We start from the raw sequence: 21,652 nt of genomic DNA, 5'->3' as shown, positions 1-21,652 counted from the left end.
ATTTCAACCAAACTTCCAATTTTGGCGTGAACTAAACACAGCCTTCATGTTACTGATCAACAGCAGTGATAGAATATCAGAATCCCAGACTTTTTTTTTTGAACAAAGCAGAAACCCAGACTTTACAGTCACTGAACGCTGATGCAGAAGCCATGAACAGAAGAACAAGAACTTCATAATCTGAATGCTTTTACTCATTGATTCATAAACATCATATTACTACAGTATTCACCAAAGAATAGATTATGGCATACAGCTGATTCTGCCATAGATTACATTGATAGATAGAGCAGAAATTTACATCAAGAACTCCCAAGATTTCCTATCACAGGATGTCTTAACTTCACTACTTGTCTAGTACTCAGAGCAGCAAGACACGGCGGCGATGCTGCTGGTCGCCGATGACCCGGATCGCGCGCGACGAGCAGGCACCGCCGGAGCCGCTCCTCTGGTAGGGATGGTAGCGGCGTGGCGGCGGAACCGTGAAGGACTCTGCCGCGGACGGCAGAGGAGACGGGGGTGGCGTGCTGGGGGTGTAGTCCGGCGAAGCAGCACGAGGCGGAGGAGGCGTCGACGGTGTGTAATCCGGCGAGGCAGCGCGGCGCGGAGGCGTCATCTGGGTGTAGTCCGGCGAGGCAGCGCGGCGCGGAGGAGACATCGGGGTGTAATCCGGCGAAGCAGCCCGTCGCGGAGGGGTCGATGGGCTGTAGTCCGGCGAGGCAGCGCGGCGCGGAGGAGTCGATGGGCTGTAGTCCGGCGAAGCAGCGCGCCTCGGAGGCGTCGACGGGCTGTAGTCGGGCGAGGCCGCGCGGCGGCGGGGAGGGCTCTCCGGAGTGTAGTCTGGTGACGACGCCGCCGCGCGGCGGGAAGGGCTCGCCGGGGTGTAATCGGGAGACGCGGCGCGGCGAGGCGGGCTCTCCGGAGTGTAGTCTGGTGACGCCGCGCGGCGGGAAGGGCTCGCCGGGGTGTAATCCGGCGACGCGGCGCGTCGAGGCGGGCTCTCCGGAGAGTAGTCCGGCGACGCCGCGCGTCTTGGAGGGCTCTCCGGGGTGTAATCCGGGGACGCGGCGCGGCGGGGAGGGCTCGCCGGGGAGTAATCCGGCGACGCCGCGCGTCGCGGAGGGCTCTCCGGGGTGTAATCCGGGGAGGCCGCCCGGCGGCGGGGAGGGCTCGCCGGGGTGTAATCAGGGTACGGAGGTGGGCAGCAGGAGCTGACCTCGTCGCCGACGTCCATCTCCACGAAGAAGGGGAAACGCGCCGCCTTCATCATCATCATCCGGCTGCCGCCGCCCCCGTAGAAGGACGACGCCGTCGAGGAGAAAGAACCGGCGGCGCCGGAGCAGGAGGCGCAGGAGGACACCGCCGCCATCACAGCGAAAAGGCCCAAAGGATGGATGGATCGCCGGAGAGTTGGAAGACGAAGGTGGAAGGCCAGAGAGATGATCGGAAGCAGAGGAGGCCGTCGGCGCGGCGTAGCGGAGGCACAAAAACAAAAAAAAAAAATCGCGGGGAATTCGAATTCGATTCGGAGTCGGGGTCCGATTCGGACTGCGGTGGCGGGAAGAAGAAAGAGAGAGATGACTTGTGGGGCTCACATGTCAGTTGGCTCCACAATTTATTATGTGTATGAATGACAAACAGGTCCCATATATATGTTTTTAATTCAAATGTCACCTAAGCGCCACGTCAACTCCACAGCGTGTCACTTTTTAAGGGAGCCAAAGTGGACTTACTCCGTAGCGGGAACTCCTCCCGGGTTTGGTGTCACATGGGCCTGATGGGCCCGGCCCGCTAAGGCCTCGCGTTTTGGGAAGCCCAACACGAACCGCCTCCGTCTCTCTCCCTGTGGCTTCCGCGGGAAGACGCGGCGCGGCGAGGCTATGTGGCCACCGGCGGCGGCGGCAGTCGCGGCGGCGTGTATCTGCCGTCGGGGCATGCCTCCGACGAACCACCAGGTTGTTCTTCTCTCCCTCCCGTCCCGTGATTGCTGTGCTGATGGAGTGATGGGTTCCACGGTTTAAACCGCGGGTGGTGAGGGCGGAAGATGCGATTTGGTTTCCGTCTAGCGTCGCGGGGAGGGGAGGGTAGGGGGTTCTCGAAGCAGATGGTGAATTGGGCGAATCGGAGCCTCGAAGGGGGAGGATTTCGAGGGATTTTGGCTGGGATTGGGCGTGGGGGTTGGGAGGTTTAGGGTTCATTTTGAGATTCTGCGTCTTATCGAAAAATTTTGAAATTCTGCAGCCCTATGCATATTAGTCGTTTCTCTGATGTTTGTGTTGGTGGAGTTAAATTCTGTTAACACCCAGATGTTAAAAAAAAAGTTCGTGAAATTTAAGTTGTTCTTGCTCACCAACTCATGCTGCTGATCTTAGAAACGTGGCATCTGAGAGCTGTACTGGAGATGTCTTCTCTTGCCGAATCATGATATTGATACTAAGCTGTTTTGGGCTTTTCGGGCCAATCAACTCACGCTGCTGATCTTAGAAATGTGGCATCTGAGATGCTGTGTTGGAGATTTGTCCTCTTGCCAAACGATGGCAATGCGGTATATAAACTATGAAGTACTTGGTGCCATTTGTGGACTGTGGAGAAGGGGCGGAGATTGAGATGTTCACACTGGGTGCCCAGAATCAAGGCAGCTTTGGTGGTGGACTTTGAGAGCAATCGGCCACCCCAACTGCCTACCGGTGAATGAAGCTTCTTTTCACCAATGGATGTGCGATAGCAGAATGGTGCTAAGTGAGTCACATCGTCGAGGCTTCGACACGGTGGTGACATTGGTAGTATGGACAATATGGAAGGAACGGAACGGTCGGATCTTCAATCAGCAGTGTAGATCTTGGGTGGATGTGGCTAGAGGGATGGTGGACGAAGCCTCTCTTTGGCGTAAAGCAAACCCAATGATCCCTGCGCTGCAATTCAGGAGGGAGTTTGGTCGCCAAAATCAGCGCGAGAGATAGACCTAGGATTGTCTGTTTTTGTCCTGTATCAGTCCCGTGCTGTTTTTCTCTTTCAAATGTAAATAACTTTTATTTCTCTTAATGGAAAAAATGCGCTCCTTGCGTATTCCCGAAAAAAAGATGTTCACACTGGGTATAAAATGCTTATTGTTCGGAATACTGTTAACTAATAAACGATCTGAGATGGTCCATACAGAATCAGTGTCCCCGATCTTCTAGGAATATCCTTTCGTGTGGTCCTATATTGCTTTGATTCTATTTGTTTAACACAATTAGTATGGCAGGATTGAAACTGACCTAGGCACTAACAGTTCTTATCCATGAGTTCATCTCTATCATGCATGTAGTTGGTGTGTAGCAGAAAAGTAGCACATGCGTGGCTTTGTACCTATTGGCAGCTTCATTTGCCTTTTGAACACCATCTTCAGGACATAACCTGTCCATGTCGGAAATAACAGAAATCTGACTGATCTGTAAAGTTCTCAAGTATCTACTATTTCTAATTTCTTGTAGTAGGTAAGCAAACCAGATAGATACCTTTAAGGAACTGCCTGGAAAACTATATTAGACTTTTGTTTTCTGTTCTCTCCAATACCACCAAAAACGGCTTTGTATAGCTATCTTTTTCTCGAGTGTCTGGCTAATTTAAGTGATCGGTTTCATGATAAGGTATGTGTACTTATTGTGATAAACCATGTGCTCTTCATTCAGCAGCCTTTCTACAAAAGGTGATGGATATGTGTAGTGATCAAGGGGATTACAAACTTACAAAGCATATATACTATGGAAACTAAGATAGAGGATTCATATATGCAAACCATTTTACATCCAAATATTTGGGCAACGCAAAAGGAGGCACAAATGGAAATTGTTACCTCAGCTTGGCACCGCTGATTTAAGTACCTTGAAATATGTAATGCCATTTCTACAGAAGAAGTTATGTTGGAGATTTTTTTAGCTTAAATACACTTCCACTATAAAATTTTACATGGTCAAAAACTGGATTTAATTAATTTACTTCTTTGAAAATTAAACTGGATTTTTAGTGCTGCTCTTTGCACTGCAGATTTTATTCAGGAAGAGAACTTCAGATTTTATTTGTTAGGTTTTACCCTCCATTGACATTCCTGCCCTAAAGTTTAAGTTCTCAAATATTTATCGCTTTAAAGACCTCACATTGGAAAGCTGATCTTACACATTATTTCTCCTTTCAGGGTTCTCTGTTTTTTTGGTTCAAAATCCAGAAGCTCCTCCAATCACCATTACGTAGAGCATGTAAAAAGTTTACAAAAGAGAGTCAATTCCTGCTGTAATCCAATTGATCCCGGCTTCTTATTCAAGTGACAGTTGCTTCACTATGGTTAGTTCCTCAACTTCCACTTATTTCAATTAGTATCTTACTGTACATTGATTTTTATCATATGTTCCTGTTACTGTTCGGAACAACTAACCAATTAGAACATTTCTAGTTTGAAGCAATAACTGCATTCAGAGTTGATCGCATAACTGATTTAGAAATATGGCAAATAAGCAAGTCAACATTGTGAGCACACTGCGCATAGCAGATATAGCGTTTGAAGATAAGGCATACATCTTTCCTTGTTTCGTTTTTCTCTTCCCATCTCTACTTGTACTTCATTGGTAGAAAAAATATTAGGACTACTCAAAGGTAACACATGTAAACCACTATCGTAGTTATAATTAATCCTTTATTTCTTTTATCCGTATTTTTCTCGTTCACTTATATATGCTGGGCCATTTTCATGTCAACAGCAACGCATTATAGGAGGTGGCATTGCCAACTTCTCCAGTAGTTAGTATATTCATTATGTTGTTGTGTTTTCATGATTGGATTGAGAAGTCAATAATCTTTGTAGTAGACTAGTAGTAGAAGAAAAAAAGCAAAGTTATACTTAGTATCCATAGTTATCTAGTTATAATCCAAAGCTATTACTAACTTCTTCTAGAATTATTACACTGCAAAAGACAAATTAAAGTTTAGAGTAGAAACTTCAGTGGCTACTGGCTACCTGGGTATCAGTTAACTGATTTTGCAACTCAACAGTGCATGGACAGCATGGTGACAGCACTTCACCAAGCATGCATGCCTTCAATAGCGTCTAACTGATCCCCTTTGCTTTGTGGGCAAACTACCATTATTTGCAATACATAAAAAGAAAATGAGTGGGAGAGGATGTAGGCCAAAATCAATGCATGCATCGCTTAGTTGCTGTGTAAAAAACTTTGTCTTTTCCTTAACGAAAAAAATGTGCCTTCTGCATATTCACCAAAAAAGTGCTTAATTATTGCTCACTGTTGAGTAAGTGATTATCCGAAATGTGTTTTCTTTTTCAAAAGAAACCAACAAATGCTCAATTAATCTATATTCGCAATATCATAGTTCTTAAAAACTAGCTCAAATTTGTTGCATGCAACTCCTGGGAGGAGATGAGTAATTACATATCTGGTCTATTAGATCATTAGGTTCAACAGCTATCAAACCATTTGATCTTATAAAACTAAGTTTTCTTGCGAGAATCACTGTGATCAAATGTTTTGATAGGTGAAGGACCTAACCTACTAACAGCTCCTATAAAGGTTCTAATTATTTGGCAAAACTGACTTCATCATAGTCGTCTAGGGATAGAAACACCTCATCTAAGCATGACAGTTCCGTGCCCTCCTCATGGAAGCTCACTTGTGAATCATAACTCGATTCGAACACTCGGCATATCACCCAGTTCTTGGATTCCTGCAATGATCATGCATGCATATATGTTAGCCACGTTAAATAGTCATGCAATTGATATATAGTACTAAACACGATAAATAAACACGCATATAGCAGTACAGCACTCACTGTGTCTGAGTGACCTTTTTTCTTGTGGGACCGCTTGCTTGAACTGCTTGAAGTACTGCTACTGCTGCAATTGGTACTCCCATCCATTAGGTGGTACTCATGCATGACCCAGTTAGTTTTGATCGCCTCAAAGGGCTCCCCAATGAAGAAAATGAGGGTCTTCTTCAGGCCAACATTACAACCACCACTAATAACTGTCTCATCAGCAATGGGTTTCCAGTGCCCATTTGGCGAGGTCCTAGTCTGCGTCGCATGACTGAAGAAGTACCATTGGTTACCGGATTGGAGTGCTTTACCTGTAAAAATGTTTGACATCAACACTCAGCTATGACTAAGACAAACAACAACATATAGAGGTAAATATTAGACCCATACCATTCAATTCCCATGGATCATAGAGATTCAAGAGCAGAGTAGGGACGATGTCAGGTTGGCAAGGGAGGAGGGAGGCCTTGCGGCGGAGGAAATGAATGATGAGCTCTTCATCTGACGGGAAGAAGTGGAAACCGGGAGGAAGGTTGGAAGCTCCAGCCATGGCTGAGGTGAAGTGTAAGGCAGAAGAAGTAGATAGACTAGGCAGGCGGGTGGAAGCTAAGGCTACGGGGAGAAGATGAGAGCAGGTGCTTGCTTAATGTGGTGACTTTGGTGCTACTTATAGTGGCCGCATGCGTGTATGCAATGTGTGGAGAAAGAGAGACGTGCAATTCAAGGAGCGTTGAAAGGTTTTTGAGGCGGCTGAGGCATGCATGGTGCCTTCAGAAGCCTGGCAGCTTAAGTGCCATGCTTTCTTCTTTTCCTCCCCCATGCTGCATTTTCTATTGAGGGAGCTGATGATGCTACGCAATTAAAGGCTGGTGTTGGATTTAGACAGTAGTATCTGCGCCTCGATGTTCAGGGAATATATTGCATGCAGCTGTACTAACTATTGAGAAGGATTGATGGGAACTAACAAATTAAGCTCATCAAGGCATGCATGCATGGCACCTCATCATGTTTGGTATATTTTATCGACAAAGTTGAAGAAACAAGAAAGACAGTTCCTTTGTAGCAATGATGTTCATTTCGGTGTCCTTGATTAGGTTAACCTTTTGAGAATGCATTTGGTCATTGACTCAGCTTGGATATATCAGGTTACATAGACATCGATCATCCAAAGTTTTTAATATATAGCAGACTAGCTCTTGCATGGATCATAATATAACATATTGCTTTTGTGCTACATTAGGTACATTAATTTATAAAGTGCCATCTCTTTGCTCATGAGAACTGTCAATGAAACGTATAATCGAGTCATTAGAGTTTCTTATCTGAAGTCAGGAGATGTAATTGGTGAGATGACATAGTCACACATCCAGCTTGTTTAGGTTGCACGCCCAAGTTATGTGAAACCTCATCCTGTCATTAAACTATGGTGGAGATTAGACTGGAGTTTTGACTTTCTTTCTCTTATTTGATGTGTGTTGGATACCATGTTAATATCAATCAATCATGCAGCAAACAGTCTCTTGAGATTTGTTTGGACGCTGCTACGCATAGCTGCGTACTACTGAAATTCAATGGATATGTTACCGACATGCTTGCTCAAGGCATAATATGCTCCCAGCTCAATGCATCAGCGAATTTTTTTTTCTTTTTCAGCATTAAGGTAGTCTTCAGTGCATCATGTTCCATTTTCATTAAGGATGTTAACCAGATGTTACCATATTTTAGAATAGTCTTATATTGATCCTTAAGTGATTTCTGTAGAGTAAAAATGTTTATCTGATTCTGAAGTGAACCAGTAATCTCAATTTGTTTGCGTTACTCCAAGTTTTTTTCACTTTAATTGCTTGGATAATTTCTTTTTGATCCTTTAGTGATTTCTGTAGAGTCTACAATCATCCTTTTGTTACTTCCTCCACTGATGAACTTACTACTATATCTTTCACCAGATATTTGGCAAGCTAGGACACTACCATGAAAATCTTCTGGCCGAGTGATATAGAGGCTGGAGATTTAAAGGCTTCCATTATCTAAAGAAGTTGCGAAGGAAAAAAAAAAGGCAAGAAAATAAAGTATGTCGAACAGCAATGGAAGTACCGTCTACTGTTTTCTGAAATCTCCAACAAAAATGTTACTGGTAAGTGTCCTGCAGCCCAATAATGAGCTTTACGAGTGCCATTACTGCACAAATTTCTTCTATGATGTCTGTCTTCCTCCTGATGTCATGCCAGCGTCATCCTTCTCCAACATGCTCCTTTATCCCTCTTGACCATAGTTATTATCAATTATTGTCGCATATACCGGCCCCAACAAGTTTCAGAGAGTTCAGTGAAGTTGTGGTAAAGTACAAAGAGCGTCACTTGGAGATGAAGCCACTCGAGTTCCTTGCTGCTGCATCTATTCTATGCACATGTTTGCAAACTGCCGCATCAAAATAGATATTCATCAATCATTTCAAATTATTTTCAGAGCTCAATTTGGAGGTATTACTATTATGACAATGATTTATGATAGTGATACTAAGCTGCTGAATAATTTGGTAGATACCACACCGTTAAGTAAGATGTTGGCCAATTGATAAGAAGGCTATCTTTGCTATGCATAAAAGCGTGTCATTCGAGAGTGAGGTTTATATTAATATAGTTTTTTGAGTTGTTGAGCCATTCAATGATATGCTAACCACTGTACTCCCCCAGTCCAAAGAAGTTGGTAAGATGCTTATCTTATTGCAGTTATACAAGTATAATCCTCTGATCACCAGTATCTTCCAGTAAGTATTCTAACAGCTCAATCTTTTGTAAAACAAAAAAAATAACGAAGAAAAATAATAATCAATCATTCCATGGTGCTGAAACTCATATACACTGCCCTTTTTTCCTACCTTTCTGCCTATCTTTTTCCTTTTTTCTATTCTCTTCTCCTCTTTAAGAAGAGTTTTTATGCATATGCTTTGTCTCTTTATGGCAGGCCATGCAAAGATTAGGCTAACTCCACCACTCCAGACGAGTGTTGAGGCGGTGGCTGGTGCAGTGGCGTTGCTGGTGGCGGCAGCAGAGCAGCGATCCACGTGGGCATCTACCTAATCCCTGGGACCCGCGGTTCATACACAGGTGGCTTATGTGGTGTCCACCTGCCCGGGGTGACGTCGTGATGACGCGGTTCTGCATCCTTGTGTCACAGGAACATTGAGAGGGAACAGCTCGACATGCTCTTCAAATCAATGGCGGTACGTATAAGTTCTTTTTTTTTACTTCACACATGTCTTCGTTCTACTGGATCACAGTAGGTTGTAAGGCTCACCGGTTGCACTAACTTGAAAATATCCACATATAGCTGGCCGGGGAACTATTTTAATATTCCGGTAGACATTATTTGTTTATTGCATATCAACTAAATAGTTATAAAAAAGTTTAAATTTTTTGACAAGATAAACATTTAATATATTACTTCATATACATGCAAGTTCAAATCTTAATTCTATAAGTTATAATAAGAATATACTAATTAGAGTTTAATTTCTTATTTTTTTGATAACTTATAGAAGTCAAATTTAAACGTGTATGCCTGTATAGTGATATATTACATATTAATCTATCTTGTCAATTTTTTTTAAAAAAAATCATAACAATTTATTTGGCATGCAATAAACGAGTGGATATTCACCCATGTGATTAGAATCCATCTTCGTAGCTTCCATGCTTGAGGACTTCTGGATTTAAAACTGCTTAGAACAAAATTTCATCCTTCTATTTTTGCGAAGAAAGAAATTTCATCCTTGTACATGAACAGATTACATGATCGTGACAACCTGAAAACTTCACAGTTTGCTACTAATTCTTAAGATTCATTCACATTTGCCATATATCTAGCTGTCCATTTCAGCGCGTGCATTGGCATGTCATCACATGTGCCATGGGTGGGTCGCCCACTTCTGGGTTCAGGTTTTGGGAGCTCATATGTGCTTTGGGTTATCCCTTCCATGGCAGTGCAGGCAGGCACCTTGGTGGCACTGCCATTCCATCATGGTTTGGTGGTGGAGCAAGAGCAAAGCCAAGGTTGGCTTCTTTCAATCAGATTGGCTTCGTTTCGATTGCTCACTCCATCTGCCTCTTTCCTTTTCGCCTCAAGCTCTCGTAACTGCGGCTGATCAAAATGGATACCTTACTACGCCTTATTCTGGTTTACCCTCCAATTATTGCTCTTCTGATCTTTCCTGTCCTGTCCTGTCCTTGTGTGACGCAATTGACAGCAGCATTACCATCGCCGCATACCGATTAGTCTGAGTTCTGTTTACCAATTACAATTTGCTTCGTTCGCAGATCTCCCCGTTGGCGAAATGGACACTCCACTGGTCGCTGGTCTTCTGATCGACGATGGCTTGATCAGTTGATGTTTGTGCATATGATGTTGTCACCGTTGAACTGCTTATTACTAGTAGCTGCTAGCTAGCCTATCACAAGTGTTGCTGTCTCTGATATCTTTGCTCCCGTGTCAGCAGGGCAAAAGATGCGCCTAATCGACGCACACATCAACGACCGACCGACGTCGGAGCCAAACTGGCGTGAGTAGCAAAATTTGAATTTTAGATTTTAAATGAAAAGTGGATTTTGATGTATTCTTTTATCGTAGTTTATTTTTCACCATTGACTTTTAATTCACTAGAAATATACTACTCCATCCGTCCCATTTTAAGTGCAACCATAAGTTTCCGCACTCAACTAACTTTGATCATCCGTCTTATTTGAAATTTTTTTATAATTAGTATTTTTGCTGTTATGAGATGATAAAACATGAATAACACTTTACTCGTGACTTATGTTGGGAGCGTTCAAATAAGACGGATGTTCAAAGTTGGGAGCGGAAAACCATAGCTGCACTTAAAATGGGACATAGGGAGTAAAAAAATTTTAGGCTTACAGTCAGCTATAGACAAAACGATGAGGATGCTGCTAACTGCAACGGCGTCTCTGCGTCAAGGTCCTCGGGCTAAGCCTATCTTTTTCTCTGCTGAGTCTACTTGTGTCCTATAGATCTGAGGCTGAGGTATCATTTTCTTCAAACCTATGACGGTGTCGACAAGAACTCTGGAAGATCGCTAGCACAGTAATACTATACCGAAAAGATATGTCGACATCCATTTCCTTGAGTATGTAGGCTATTACTAGCTTTAGAGGTCGCGGTGTTGGTTTTTCTTCGCCCTGTCCATTGTTTAATGTCCATTATTTTCTAACTGTCAAAATCTCTGCTTCCCTGTGGAAAAGACGGCCGGAGATGTTAGTTGAACGTGGGGTGTTTGGATGAGCCTAAACATGTTATCGGCGTTGTTACGGCTTGTTTGAGTTTGAATTTTAGAACTTAATCGTGTATTTTCTTTTGGTCTGTTTTGTTATTCATAGCATCCAAAAATACCTTTGATCAGGTAAGCTCTAAAACGTTGGACGAGTTTGGTAAATGATGGTGTAAAATCCTGGAGAACACTGGAGTGACCATATGGAATCTTTTCAGCACGACTCCTTGCAACGCTATGTCATTAGAGAGGTAGCGATGGTATCTGCCACCACCACCACTATCACTGACATGTGGGCCATGATATAGCATAACAAATATCACTGACATGTGGGCCATGATACAGCATAACAAATGTGAATGTTCTGCTCTTTGTATACTTGCATAGGCTGAGAAGAGGACATTTGGATTTTGGTGAATATGTATGTTCTTTAATTTTCTAAGCACGTCACTTTTCTTTTCTTTTTTATTTTTACCGTGAAAGATATTGTTTCAACCAACTGAAAATATTTTTTTTAAAAAAACTTATTTTTTCTATTTTCAATAATTTGTTGCAACGCATGGACATTTGCCTGTTCTCTAAAGAAACTACACAAACCTCAAAAACTAAAATGGAAGAACAAAAATAAAACGTGGGCCTGAACTTTATTTTGGTTCAAGAATCAAGGCCCAAAATAGGCCCATGTAAAAATATCCAGCTCTGCAATACCCACCCCGCCTGAAGGGACACTCCCCACCCTCCCTTCCCGCCACCATGGCGGCCGCCGCCGCCGCCGCCGCCTCCTCCGCCTCAACCGCGTCCTCCATCTCCGCTCTTGTCGCCGCCGGCCGTCTCTTCGCCGCCCTCGACGCCCTCCCCCCGTCATACTCCTCCTCCCAGGTCCCTTCCGCGGTCTACGCCTCCCTCCTCCGCCTAGCCACCTCCCACCGGTCACTCGCCGCCGCCCGCCGCATCGCCACCCACCTTGCATCCTCCACTGCACCCTCCACCTCCCATTCCTTTACCGCCACCTCCACCTTCCTCTTCAACCGCGCCGTCGAGTCGCTCGCCGCTTGCGGCAGCCTCACCGACGCGCGGAAGCTGTTCGACGCAATGCCGCGCCGGGATGGTGGTTCTTGGAACGCCATCATCTCGGCTTACTCCCGTGGGGAGGAACCCACTGAAGCGATTTCCCTTTTCTCTGCCATGAACTCCCGTGGCGTTCGCCCCAAGGACGTCACTCTGGCATCGGTGCTCGGGTGTTGCGCCGAGTGCCTGGACCTCCGTGGTGCCCGGCAGCTCCATGGCCATATCGCCAAGAGGGACTTTCAGTCAAATGTGATTCTTGGCACGGCACTGGTTGACGTGTATGGGAAGTGCTTTGCCCTTTCAGAGGCAAGGAGGGCATTTGATGGCATCCCAAAACCCAATGACATCTCGTGGAATGTCATTATCCGGCGCTATCTTCTTGCTGGGATGGGGGATATGGCAATTGACATGTTCTTTCGGATGGTCTGGGCAGGAGTTAGTCCACTTGTTTATACTGTCTCACAAGCACTTCTTGCTTGCCGAGATAATGGTGCGCTTGAAGAGGGAAGGCGCATACATACTTTTGTGCTCCGACATGGGTATGAGCAGCACGTGCATGTGAGGAGCTCTGTTGTGGATATGTATGCGAAGTGTGGTGCCATTGATTTAGCCCAGAGGCTCTTCAACTTGGCACCAGTGAAGGATATCGTAATGTCTACTTCAATTGTGTCAGGATTGGCTTCCTGCGGGAGGATTACTGATGCAAAGCGGGTGTTTGAAGGGATGGAAGAACACAATTTAGTGTCCTGGAACGCTATGTTAACTGGTTATGTCAGATCCATGGATCTGACTAGTGCCTTGCAATTGTTCCAGCAGATGAGGCAGGAGACAAAGGAGCTTGATGCTGTTACTCTCGGCTGTGTGCTCAATGCTTGTACTGGGCTTCTTGATCTTGGGAAAGGTGAGGAGGTCCACACTTTCGCTTTCAAGAGTGGTTTTATTGGTTATCCTTTCCTGAAGAATGCTCTCTTGAGGATGTATTCCAAATGTGGATGCTTAAGGAGTGCCGAACGGCTTCTTCTATTTGAGATGGGATCAGAAAGAGACAGTTACTCCTGGAACTCGCTTATCTCAGGTTATGAACGCCACTCCATGAGTGAAGCAGCTCTGCATGCACTCAGTGAGATGCATTATGAGGCGACACCTAACCAATCGACGTTCAGCTCAGCACTGGCAGCCTGTGCCAACATATTTCTCCTTAATCACGGGAAGCAGATTCATGCATACATGATCAGGAACGGTTATGTGATTGATGATATACTGCGAAGTGCACTTATTGACATGTACTCCAAGTGTAGATTGTTTGATTACTCCATGAGGATCTTTGAGGCAGGACCATCTCAAGATGTCATCCTCTGGAATTCGATGATCTTTGGATGTGCTTATAATGGCAAAGGCGAGTATGGGCTTGAATTGTTCTTTGAAATGAGCAAGCAGGGGATTACACCAGACTCTGTCACTTTCCTCGGTGCACTGGTTTCATGTATAAGCGAAGGGCACGTCGGGTTGGGACGGAGTTATTTCACCCAGATGACTGATGAATATAACATCGTGCCTCGCATTGAGCACTATGAATGCATGATTGAGCTGTTGGGCAAGCATGGCTACATGGTTGAGCTTGAGGATTTTATAGGTCACATGCCATTCGAGCCAACAACTGCGATGTGGTTAAGGATCTTTGACTGCTGCAGGGAATACGGGAACAGAAAGTTAGGGGAGAGGGCTGCCCAGTGCATCAATGACAGCAATCCCCTGACACCAGTTCGATTTGAGATTGCTGCAGACTACAAATACTGTGATGATGACAGCGATGAGTCAATGTCAGTGAGCTGGGAGGGTTAAAACTAGTAGTAAGAATTATAGCTGGCCCTCTGATTTCGGTCAAATTGACAAAGAGAGGGCCAAAGTGCTAATGGACAAGCTGAATCAATGGGATGAACTCATAAAATAATTTTTCAGCTTCCTTTAAGCTGATAGTGTCCATGTTGACAGGACTCTGCTTAGATAAGCTGAAACAATCGTTGTGGGGTATCAGGAGTTGAAGACCCCAAGCTCCCTCCGTGCTTGAATTTGAACACGATTTGGTAAAATTCTTGTGTTCTCGTGGCCGAGAATTACCTACTGCTGACTTCCAGAATTTTGGGGTGTTGCTTTCTGATTGTAAACTTATTCCATGAGGGAGCTATCAACAAGCAAATGGCAAGGTCTAGTGGAGCTTTGCTACTACTGCCTCCATCCTAAAATATAAGAAGTTTTAGGGTTAAACACATGTATTAAAAAAGTTGGTAGAATTAAACGGAAGAATGTTGTGATTGATTGAAAAGAAGAGATAGGAAGGGGATTTTAATGGTGGAATGTTGTGATTGGTCAACAAGGGAATGTAGGTGAAGAGGTTGTTATATTTTACGACAAATTTCAAGTACTAGAAGTTGAGTACTTGTTTATGTAATATGTGAATGCCACTTTGCTTCCTGGTGCCTTGTGTTAATTGTACATAATTCCACTTTCTGTGTGGAAACAGGTCAACAACTGGTTGGCAATGCGGAAGAAATATGCAATAGGATGACAACTTCATGCACTGTGCTTGTCTTTTGCTCTGAACAGTTCATCATTTCATCATTAGCAGTTTAGTAATCATAAATTTCCCTAAGATCGGTGGGTTCCTCTTTCCCTGTTTTTCCGAATTTTCTTCTCTCCTCTTGATTTAATGCCGTGTCGATTTGCTAGTGGACAGGGTTGTTTATTTTATGTTTGTCACAAAAATGTTGCCCAATTGATGCTTGTTTGCGGATGCATTCTTGGGCTGATGTAGTCGTTGGCAGCATATGGTAGCCAACAACATTCATTACTTCACGCTTGTTGTCTTGGTGCGGGTTTAGTGGCTGTTTGCTTCTTGCGTGGATTGGTTAGTCCGGCTGGCTCCAATCTTGCAAATACATTTACATACTACGATATCTAAAAAGTGTCGTGCTAGATGGACGCCAATTATTTTCAACCGACCATGACACATTAATTATTGGTCACCTCGACGGTGCCAATTATCGACCATGGACACCAATTATCGGACACAATCGGAGATGGCTGCTATGTGTCCATTACGTTGCTTCCTCTGTGTACTGTTGTCGCTCACTTGTTTCGTAGCCCTTTCTTTCATTCTTTGGTCCTATAAATAAGATGCTAGCTCTATATTACTCCTCATCGGTCGGCTCCTCTGTGATCGGCTGTCCTTGCCGCACACATACGTTTTTTCCTCTCAAGTGAAGTAGTATATATACTTGTTCTAAATATATGTCTGCTATGTTCATGCAGGACGTTTCTTGCTGATTGCTTCGTTGTTTGGACATTGAGGTCTTTATTTTGTTTTCCCTTTGTTTAATGTTATTTTTCCTCCCTAACCCTCCCTCCTTATTTGTCTGGTTGATATTAATATTTTTGTTTATGACCAACGCCATCCTAATAAATCAGGATTTCCCTATTGCCCATGCTCCGTTCTAGGATCCTGACTGCTGGATCTGTTCCAACTTCCAAGAAATATAAATAAAAGAAATTAAGTATTTATTGAGAAAGACTCCGCAAAGATCCAATTTATTTAAACCCATATTCTATCATACAAACGAAATAGAATTCAAAAAAGGGAATAAACAAGTTTGGTTAAGACTTATTTATTATAAAATCTCCATCCTTAACAGAGGACTCGAGATGATCAATCCTGAAGAGTTGACTCTTATCCAACAAAAAAAACTATCAACCTATGTTTAACTAATTTAATTAACAATGATTTAATGGTTTAGTTACTCGACCGATTTGTCTATACAGAGGGTGGGTGTGACTACAGCCTAGAAAAAAAAAAGCTTCTTTCAGAGGATGTGCCCCATCGAGGGTAATGACCCATTTTTTAATAGATCCGCTAAACTTCAGGCAAACCACCAACATAAAAAAAATACAGCTAACAAAAGTTAAATATCTGCTAAACGCACGGGTGGCGTGTCACCGCGGGGCACTTCTAGTATATGCCTAGGTAGGCAGCAGTCCCTCGATGTACAAGCCGGCCATGACAAGGAACATAGTTGACGTTAGAATGACCCACATGACGATAGGAACTGCCAACAGAATATCAACTTCGCCAAAGTCGTTGGTGAACAAACTTCTTCTCCCAAAATCGATTGCAATCAGCCACACCAAGACCAAAAGTCCCTGCAAATGATCGAGTCATCTTTCAGAAATAACTGCTTTTCCTAGATCTCTTTGAAATGCAGCTAATATATATACCACCTCCGTTTCTTTATGTACGGCGCACTTAACTTTTCGTATAGTGTTTAACCACACCATTCGTCTTATTAAAAATCCAATGTAAATATGTAAAAATATAAGTTAAGACTACATTTTTTATGATAAAATAACTTACAATAAAATAAATAGCATATATATATATATATACATATATATATATATATATACATATATATATATATATATACATATATATATATATATATACATATATATATATATATATATATATATATATATATATAAGACGAGTAACCCAACATCATCTGAAAAAAAATCAACAACATTATTTATTAAAAAAAGATAGAGTATAATATTGGAAGCAATGTAGATATAGCGTCTCATTATTTTATTTTAATTTTAATTTTTTTAGTATTTTTTATCCGACCTCTACATCCAATCGGATATACGTAGTCTTTTAAATTGGGAGCTTAGCCCATCAAATAATCCAATTTAAAATTCACTTCGAAGATTAGATCTCAAGACCTTGAGATGCTACTCAGGTCACTACAATCACTATGCGACCTTTAATAGATATAGTGCCTCATCATTGCGGTCATACATAGACTTTAATCTTGTCATGGTAACGGTTGTAATGAGAGAGTGATCAGATAGAGGTACATACCCGGAGAAAGCACCTGTCCCCCTTTTCTTGTGTTGTTTCTATCGGGATACTGTCGTCCGGCTTGGTGAAAACATACCGGAGCTCAGCGGCGATCAGCTCTCGTGTTCCGGCGGCCGGCGGAGGCGGCGGCGGCTCCTCCTCGTCCAAGTACAGCATGCCATTGATGAGGAAGAACTCGGTCATGGGTATGGCCATAACAAGCGCAGCAAACGTACTGAACCATGTACTTCCATTGGTGTATCTCAAGGCAAATCTTCTCATCCAATCGAACAGATACACCCACAGCAAGAGGAATAGTCCCTACGTACACCGGCACAAGCAATTAATAAGCTCTTTTCATTATTAGAACATGTCAAGAAACGAAAATTAAAGAAAAGAGAAGGCAAACAGAACATTAATACCTATTCCTCCATACGAAATTTTATGGCATATAGCTTTTATCATAAGTACGGTCTTCAGCATATACTATATATGCCCATTAATTAATTAATTTATTTCACAATATAGCATCAATAAAATTATTATCAAATGAAAGTTTTTCTAAACATGAGTATAATGATATTACTTGAATGCCACTAGATACATATATTTATAAATTAATTGTTAGTCAACCGTTAATGTTGATTTCTTTAAAAGTACTTGGATGCGAGTCAATTGTTTTTCGACAGAGGTACTTACTCTGGTTTTATTTTAATTGACGTTTTGGACAATGATACGGTCTACAAAATATATTTTTGACATTATTTTTTTATTATAATATAGACAATAAATAAATGTATGTTTACTTTTATTATAGTGATTTGAAAGACAAATCTATATATGTTGTTCTAGTTTCTTTTAAACTAAATATTTTTAAAGTTATTGATGATCAAAGTTATAAAAGTTTGATTTCAACTCTATCCAAAACGTTAATTATTATAGAACCGGAGGGAGTACTAGACAACACGGAGAGTCCAGAGGAAAAGTTGGAATGCGGAACACAAGAATCTAGAGGAATTATGTTCAATTATTTATTTTTTTTAATAAATATCGGCTGTGAAGCCAAATCTTTAACGGGTGCTTTTTCAACCTGTCACATGTGCTACCTTTATGATAGGCCACGCACCTCCGTCACAGATGAATCGATGAGAAGGCTAGGTTCTGTAGTAGTGGACATGTCTAGAAGACTAGAACAACGTCCCTAGAGTAATATAGCTCTATATTAAGTTACTTGCAAACGCTACGTATACCAAATACCCATGCACATATATTTTATTAGGCTTTGCAAACGCTATAGTAAGTAGGAGGTTAGTCCCATTGTCCCAACCCACTTAAAAAGAGCAAGACTAGCTATTTGCCCAAGACCTAATTCGAGATAACTGACAGTAGAATTTTGATGAGTGGAAAGGTTGATATCAGGTGACGATGCATTAATTAGTACACCGTGTCTCCAATTCATTAATTACAAATACTACCTCCCTATTAAATATGAAACTATTAGCTTTATTCAGTAGGAGTACTTGGTATGTACTCCCTCCATACTTATAAAAGAAGTCGTTTAGGAAAATGTTTAAGTCAAACCTTAAAAATATAAATCATGAATAACTCTCAAATTGTTGAGTTTGAAAATGTAAAAATCATATGAATAGATTTGTCTTGGAAAATACTTTAATAAAAGTATACATATATCACTTTTCAATAAATATTTTTATAGAAACAAGAAGTCAAAATTGTGTTTTGAAGACCGTGAGGCTGTCCAAAACGACTTCCTTTATGAGTACGGAGGGAGTAACTTTAAGCACTATTTCCCTCCTATTAGGAAGCTAAGTATAACAACACTATCTAATTAATAAAACTATAATATTGTAAAAGCAAATAAAAAATATACTAATGCGATTTTTTATGTTTCAAACTAAATAGTACTCCCTCCGTATTTTAATGTATGACGCCGTTAACTTTTTAACCGACATTTGACCATTCGTCTTATTTAAAAAATTTATGTTATTATCATTTATTTTACCGTGATTTGATTTATCATCAAATGTTCTTTAAGCATAACATAAATATTTTTATATTTACACAAAAACTTTGAATAAGACGAATGGTCAAATGTTAATTAAAATGCCAACGGCGTCATACATTAAAATACGTAGGGAAAATACGGAGGGAGTACTATTATGCAAAGCATACGTTACGTACGTACCCGTGGAAGGAAGTCCAGAACGAAATCCGGAACGTAGTCCAGTAGCGTTGACAAAACCGAATCAGGCTTTTCCTCCTCCACCATGCCGTCATCATCCGCCGCCGTCGTCGTCGCCGGCGCCGACGCGCCATCGTCGTCGCCGGGCTTAGACGACGACTCGGCCAGCTCCGCCGCCGGCGCCGCGGCGGCAGCTTGGAGGTCCATGAGCAACGGCGGCGCCGCCGCCGCCACCTGCTCGTCGTCGTCGACCTCCATGGGAGCGACGCCGCCGCCGGCGTTGTCGGCGCATGTGCAACCGCACGCGTCGCACGGCATCGATCGAGATTGATCTGAGACGACAAAAAGAAAAAAAAAACGCCAACTAAGCACGTACGTATACGCGTGTGCTCCGTACGTACGTTGGGACCCACGTATATATACAGGTTGGTTTTTAAGGCGGATTTATATTGTACGTAGAGCACGGAGCACCCGATGGATCGAGTTTTTGGTCGGTCCGTCAGGCGCCGGTCGAGCGTATGTGAACTCCGCACGGAAAAAAATTGTACTCCGTTTTATGTTATAAAACGTTTTTGATTTTAATTAAAGTCAAACTGCTTTAAATTTAATTAAATTTATAGAAAAAATAGTAATTTTTTAATTAAAACAAATCTTTGTCTTTATTTTTATCTATTATATAAAAGTTTAATATGTTTTGCCGAAGATTTTTCGTACGTCACATGTATCCGACACGAAGTAGATCAGCGTGCGTTTGATTCCCGTTTAATCATCCGATTGCCATGCACATCCGATTAATGCTTACCGGCCTGTGCACTAATTAATTGTTTATGTTTTCCAACGACGTGAGATCGCTGGATCGAGCAGTCCAATTCAGCATAATAAAATATTCTTTGAGGAGGCATGGAGCGATCTGGCTAGAAGAAAAACAAAAGAGAAAAAAATAGAAAAGGGAAGTTTTGGGTTGGTTTTATTTAAGTGGATGTTTTCGGGTACTTACGTCATTCGTGTATAAATCGTTTTTTAAGTTCGTTCGCTTTTTGGAAATATAGATTCGTATTTGAGTTGGGTTTTAAGTTCGTTCGCTTTTAAAAATACGGATGGAGTCGTGTAAGAAATCTCTTAAAAAAACTCGCATGCTAACTTGAGATGATCGGATTCCTAATTGCAGCTCGTGATTTTCTAGAAAAATATATATCCAAGCGAATTCTTAGAGTAAATTTCACCTAAACTAAACCATATAAAAATAATAAGATTAAAATAATTTTCACCCGTTGCAACGCACGGGCATTTTTTCTAGTTTATTATAAAAATATATTTAATTATTTTATTATAAAATATATTTAATTATTGATTTGATGAAACTAATTTAGTATTACAAATATTACTATATTTATCTATAGTTTGACTTTGACCAAAATCAAAACGTCTTATAATCTTAAATGAAATGAAAGGAGTATTGTATTGCACCCGGTGCCACATACTCATTAACTCATATAGCATCTATAGCACCTCTTCTAGATTGAAGACACGTGGCTACGTAATCTCAAAGTCACCTCCTCTCTTCTTCCTCTCCTAATCCCCATGGAACGGGATCAGATCAGGATCCTTCGTCTCTCTTCTCCTGATGACCTGATCCCATATATAAATCTACATTACGGCGGCGATAGACAGATTGAGTCCCTACATCCACAATCCAAATCACCTTATATATCAATGCTACACATGCACGAAGTGAATCCTCGTAACTTTCTTTTGCATATCGGGAATAATTTCATATTTGCACATTTGTATAGGTTGACTAGAGATCAACTGAGGTAATTAAAAAAATTATCTCGCATAATTCCCCCCTAAAGCAATTAACTAGTACAATCTTGTCTCCATGTATTTTCATCGTTCTTGAGAAGTCACGTAGTGAAAAAATTGCTGATGAATTAACAAGGTTTAGGAAAGTTATGAGTAGATGGCTCCACGCCTGATGAACGAGCTAGATGGCCGGTTAGACAGAGAAGGCGGGCGATCTCAATCTCCGGTGATACAGTGGCATGTCGCCGGGCTGCTTGATTCTATATTGGGGAGAGTAACAACATCCTGCTTGATTCTATATTGGGGATTAGATGTGAAGGAGTATTGATTCTATGCTTGGAAATTCGGATAAGAGAGATAGAGGCCTGATTCATCTTGCTGGCGAACAGGAAAAGCTGAGAAAGAAGATGAAGTTGCTTTGAGATTCGTGTGTAGCCACGTGTCTTTAATCCAGGAGGGGTGCTACAAATGCTACGTGGCACCGGTTGCCATACAATTTTTTTCCACTCCGGACTTGACGTACGCATCTTGACGGAAGTAGTTTTCCGTCCGCTCCGGATAAAAACGAATACGGATACCTCTCGGATCGGATAATTCT

General features: G+C 42.1%; 3 protein-coding genes and 1 long non-coding RNA gene across 6 annotated transcripts; 2 read left to right on the top strand and 2 right to left on the bottom strand.

Moving 5' to 3' along the window:
- The first annotated feature begins 1,861 nt into the window (after positions 1-1,861).
- LOC127772172 (uncharacterized) lies at positions 1,862-11,525 on the top strand. 3 transcript variants are annotated; one of them, XR_008017301.1, is made up of 6 exons: positions 1,862-1,955; positions 4,175-4,320; positions 7,752-7,939; positions 8,770-9,028; positions 10,122-10,363; positions 11,222-11,525. It is a non-coding gene; the product is annotated as an uncharacterized LOC127772172 (long non-coding RNA). The 3 variants fall into 3 exon arrangements; XR_008017300.1 differs by lacking the exon at positions 11,222-11,525 and having other exon boundaries at positions 10,122-11,027; XR_008017302.1 differs by lacking the exon at positions 11,222-11,525 and having other exon boundaries at positions 9,794-11,027.
- LOC127772168 (NAC domain-containing protein 104-like) lies at positions 5,282-6,475 on the bottom strand. The gene is made up of 3 exons (XM_052298162.1): positions 6,196-6,475; positions 5,821-6,116; positions 5,282-5,712 (listed from the first exon to the last, which is right to left on the bottom strand). The coding sequence occupies exons 1-3, from the start codon at positions 6,353-6,355 to the stop codon at positions 5,566-5,568; spliced, it is 603 nt and encodes a 200-aa protein (XP_052154122.1). The 5' UTR covers positions 6,356-6,475; the 3' UTR covers positions 5,282-5,565.
- A 276-nt stretch (positions 11,526-11,801) lies between the features above and the next one.
- Positions 11,802-14,796, top strand: LOC127772160 (pentatricopeptide repeat-containing protein At3g26540). The gene has a single exon (XM_052298152.1). It carries the CDS (start codon positions 11,843-11,845, stop codon positions 13,997-13,999), a length of 2,157 nt encoding a protein of 718 aa, XP_052154112.1. The 5' UTR covers positions 11,802-11,842; the 3' UTR covers positions 14,000-14,796.
- Positions 14,797-16,034: 1,238 nt separating this feature from the next.
- Positions 16,035-19,359, bottom strand: LOC127772169 (uncharacterized). Its single transcript, XM_052298163.1, has 3 exons — positions 19,255-19,359; positions 17,073-17,372; positions 16,035-16,351 (listed from the first exon to the last, which is right to left on the bottom strand). Exons 1-3 carry the CDS (start codon positions 19,336-19,338, stop codon positions 16,172-16,174), a joined length of 564 nt encoding a protein of 187 aa, XP_052154123.1. The 5' UTR covers positions 19,339-19,359; the 3' UTR covers positions 16,035-16,171.
- Between the last annotated feature and the right edge of the window lie 2,293 nt (positions 19,360-21,652).

The sequence above is a fragment of the Oryza glaberrima genome, chromosome 4 (assembly GCF_000147395.1).
Source record: "Oryza glaberrima chromosome 4, OglaRS2, whole genome shotgun sequence".
NCBI classification, from domain to species: domain Eukaryota; kingdom Viridiplantae; phylum Streptophyta; class Magnoliopsida; order Poales; family Poaceae; genus Oryza; species Oryza glaberrima.
The sequence above is the reverse complement of the archived record's forward strand: the minus strand, read 5'-3'. Positions and strand labels throughout refer to the sequence as shown.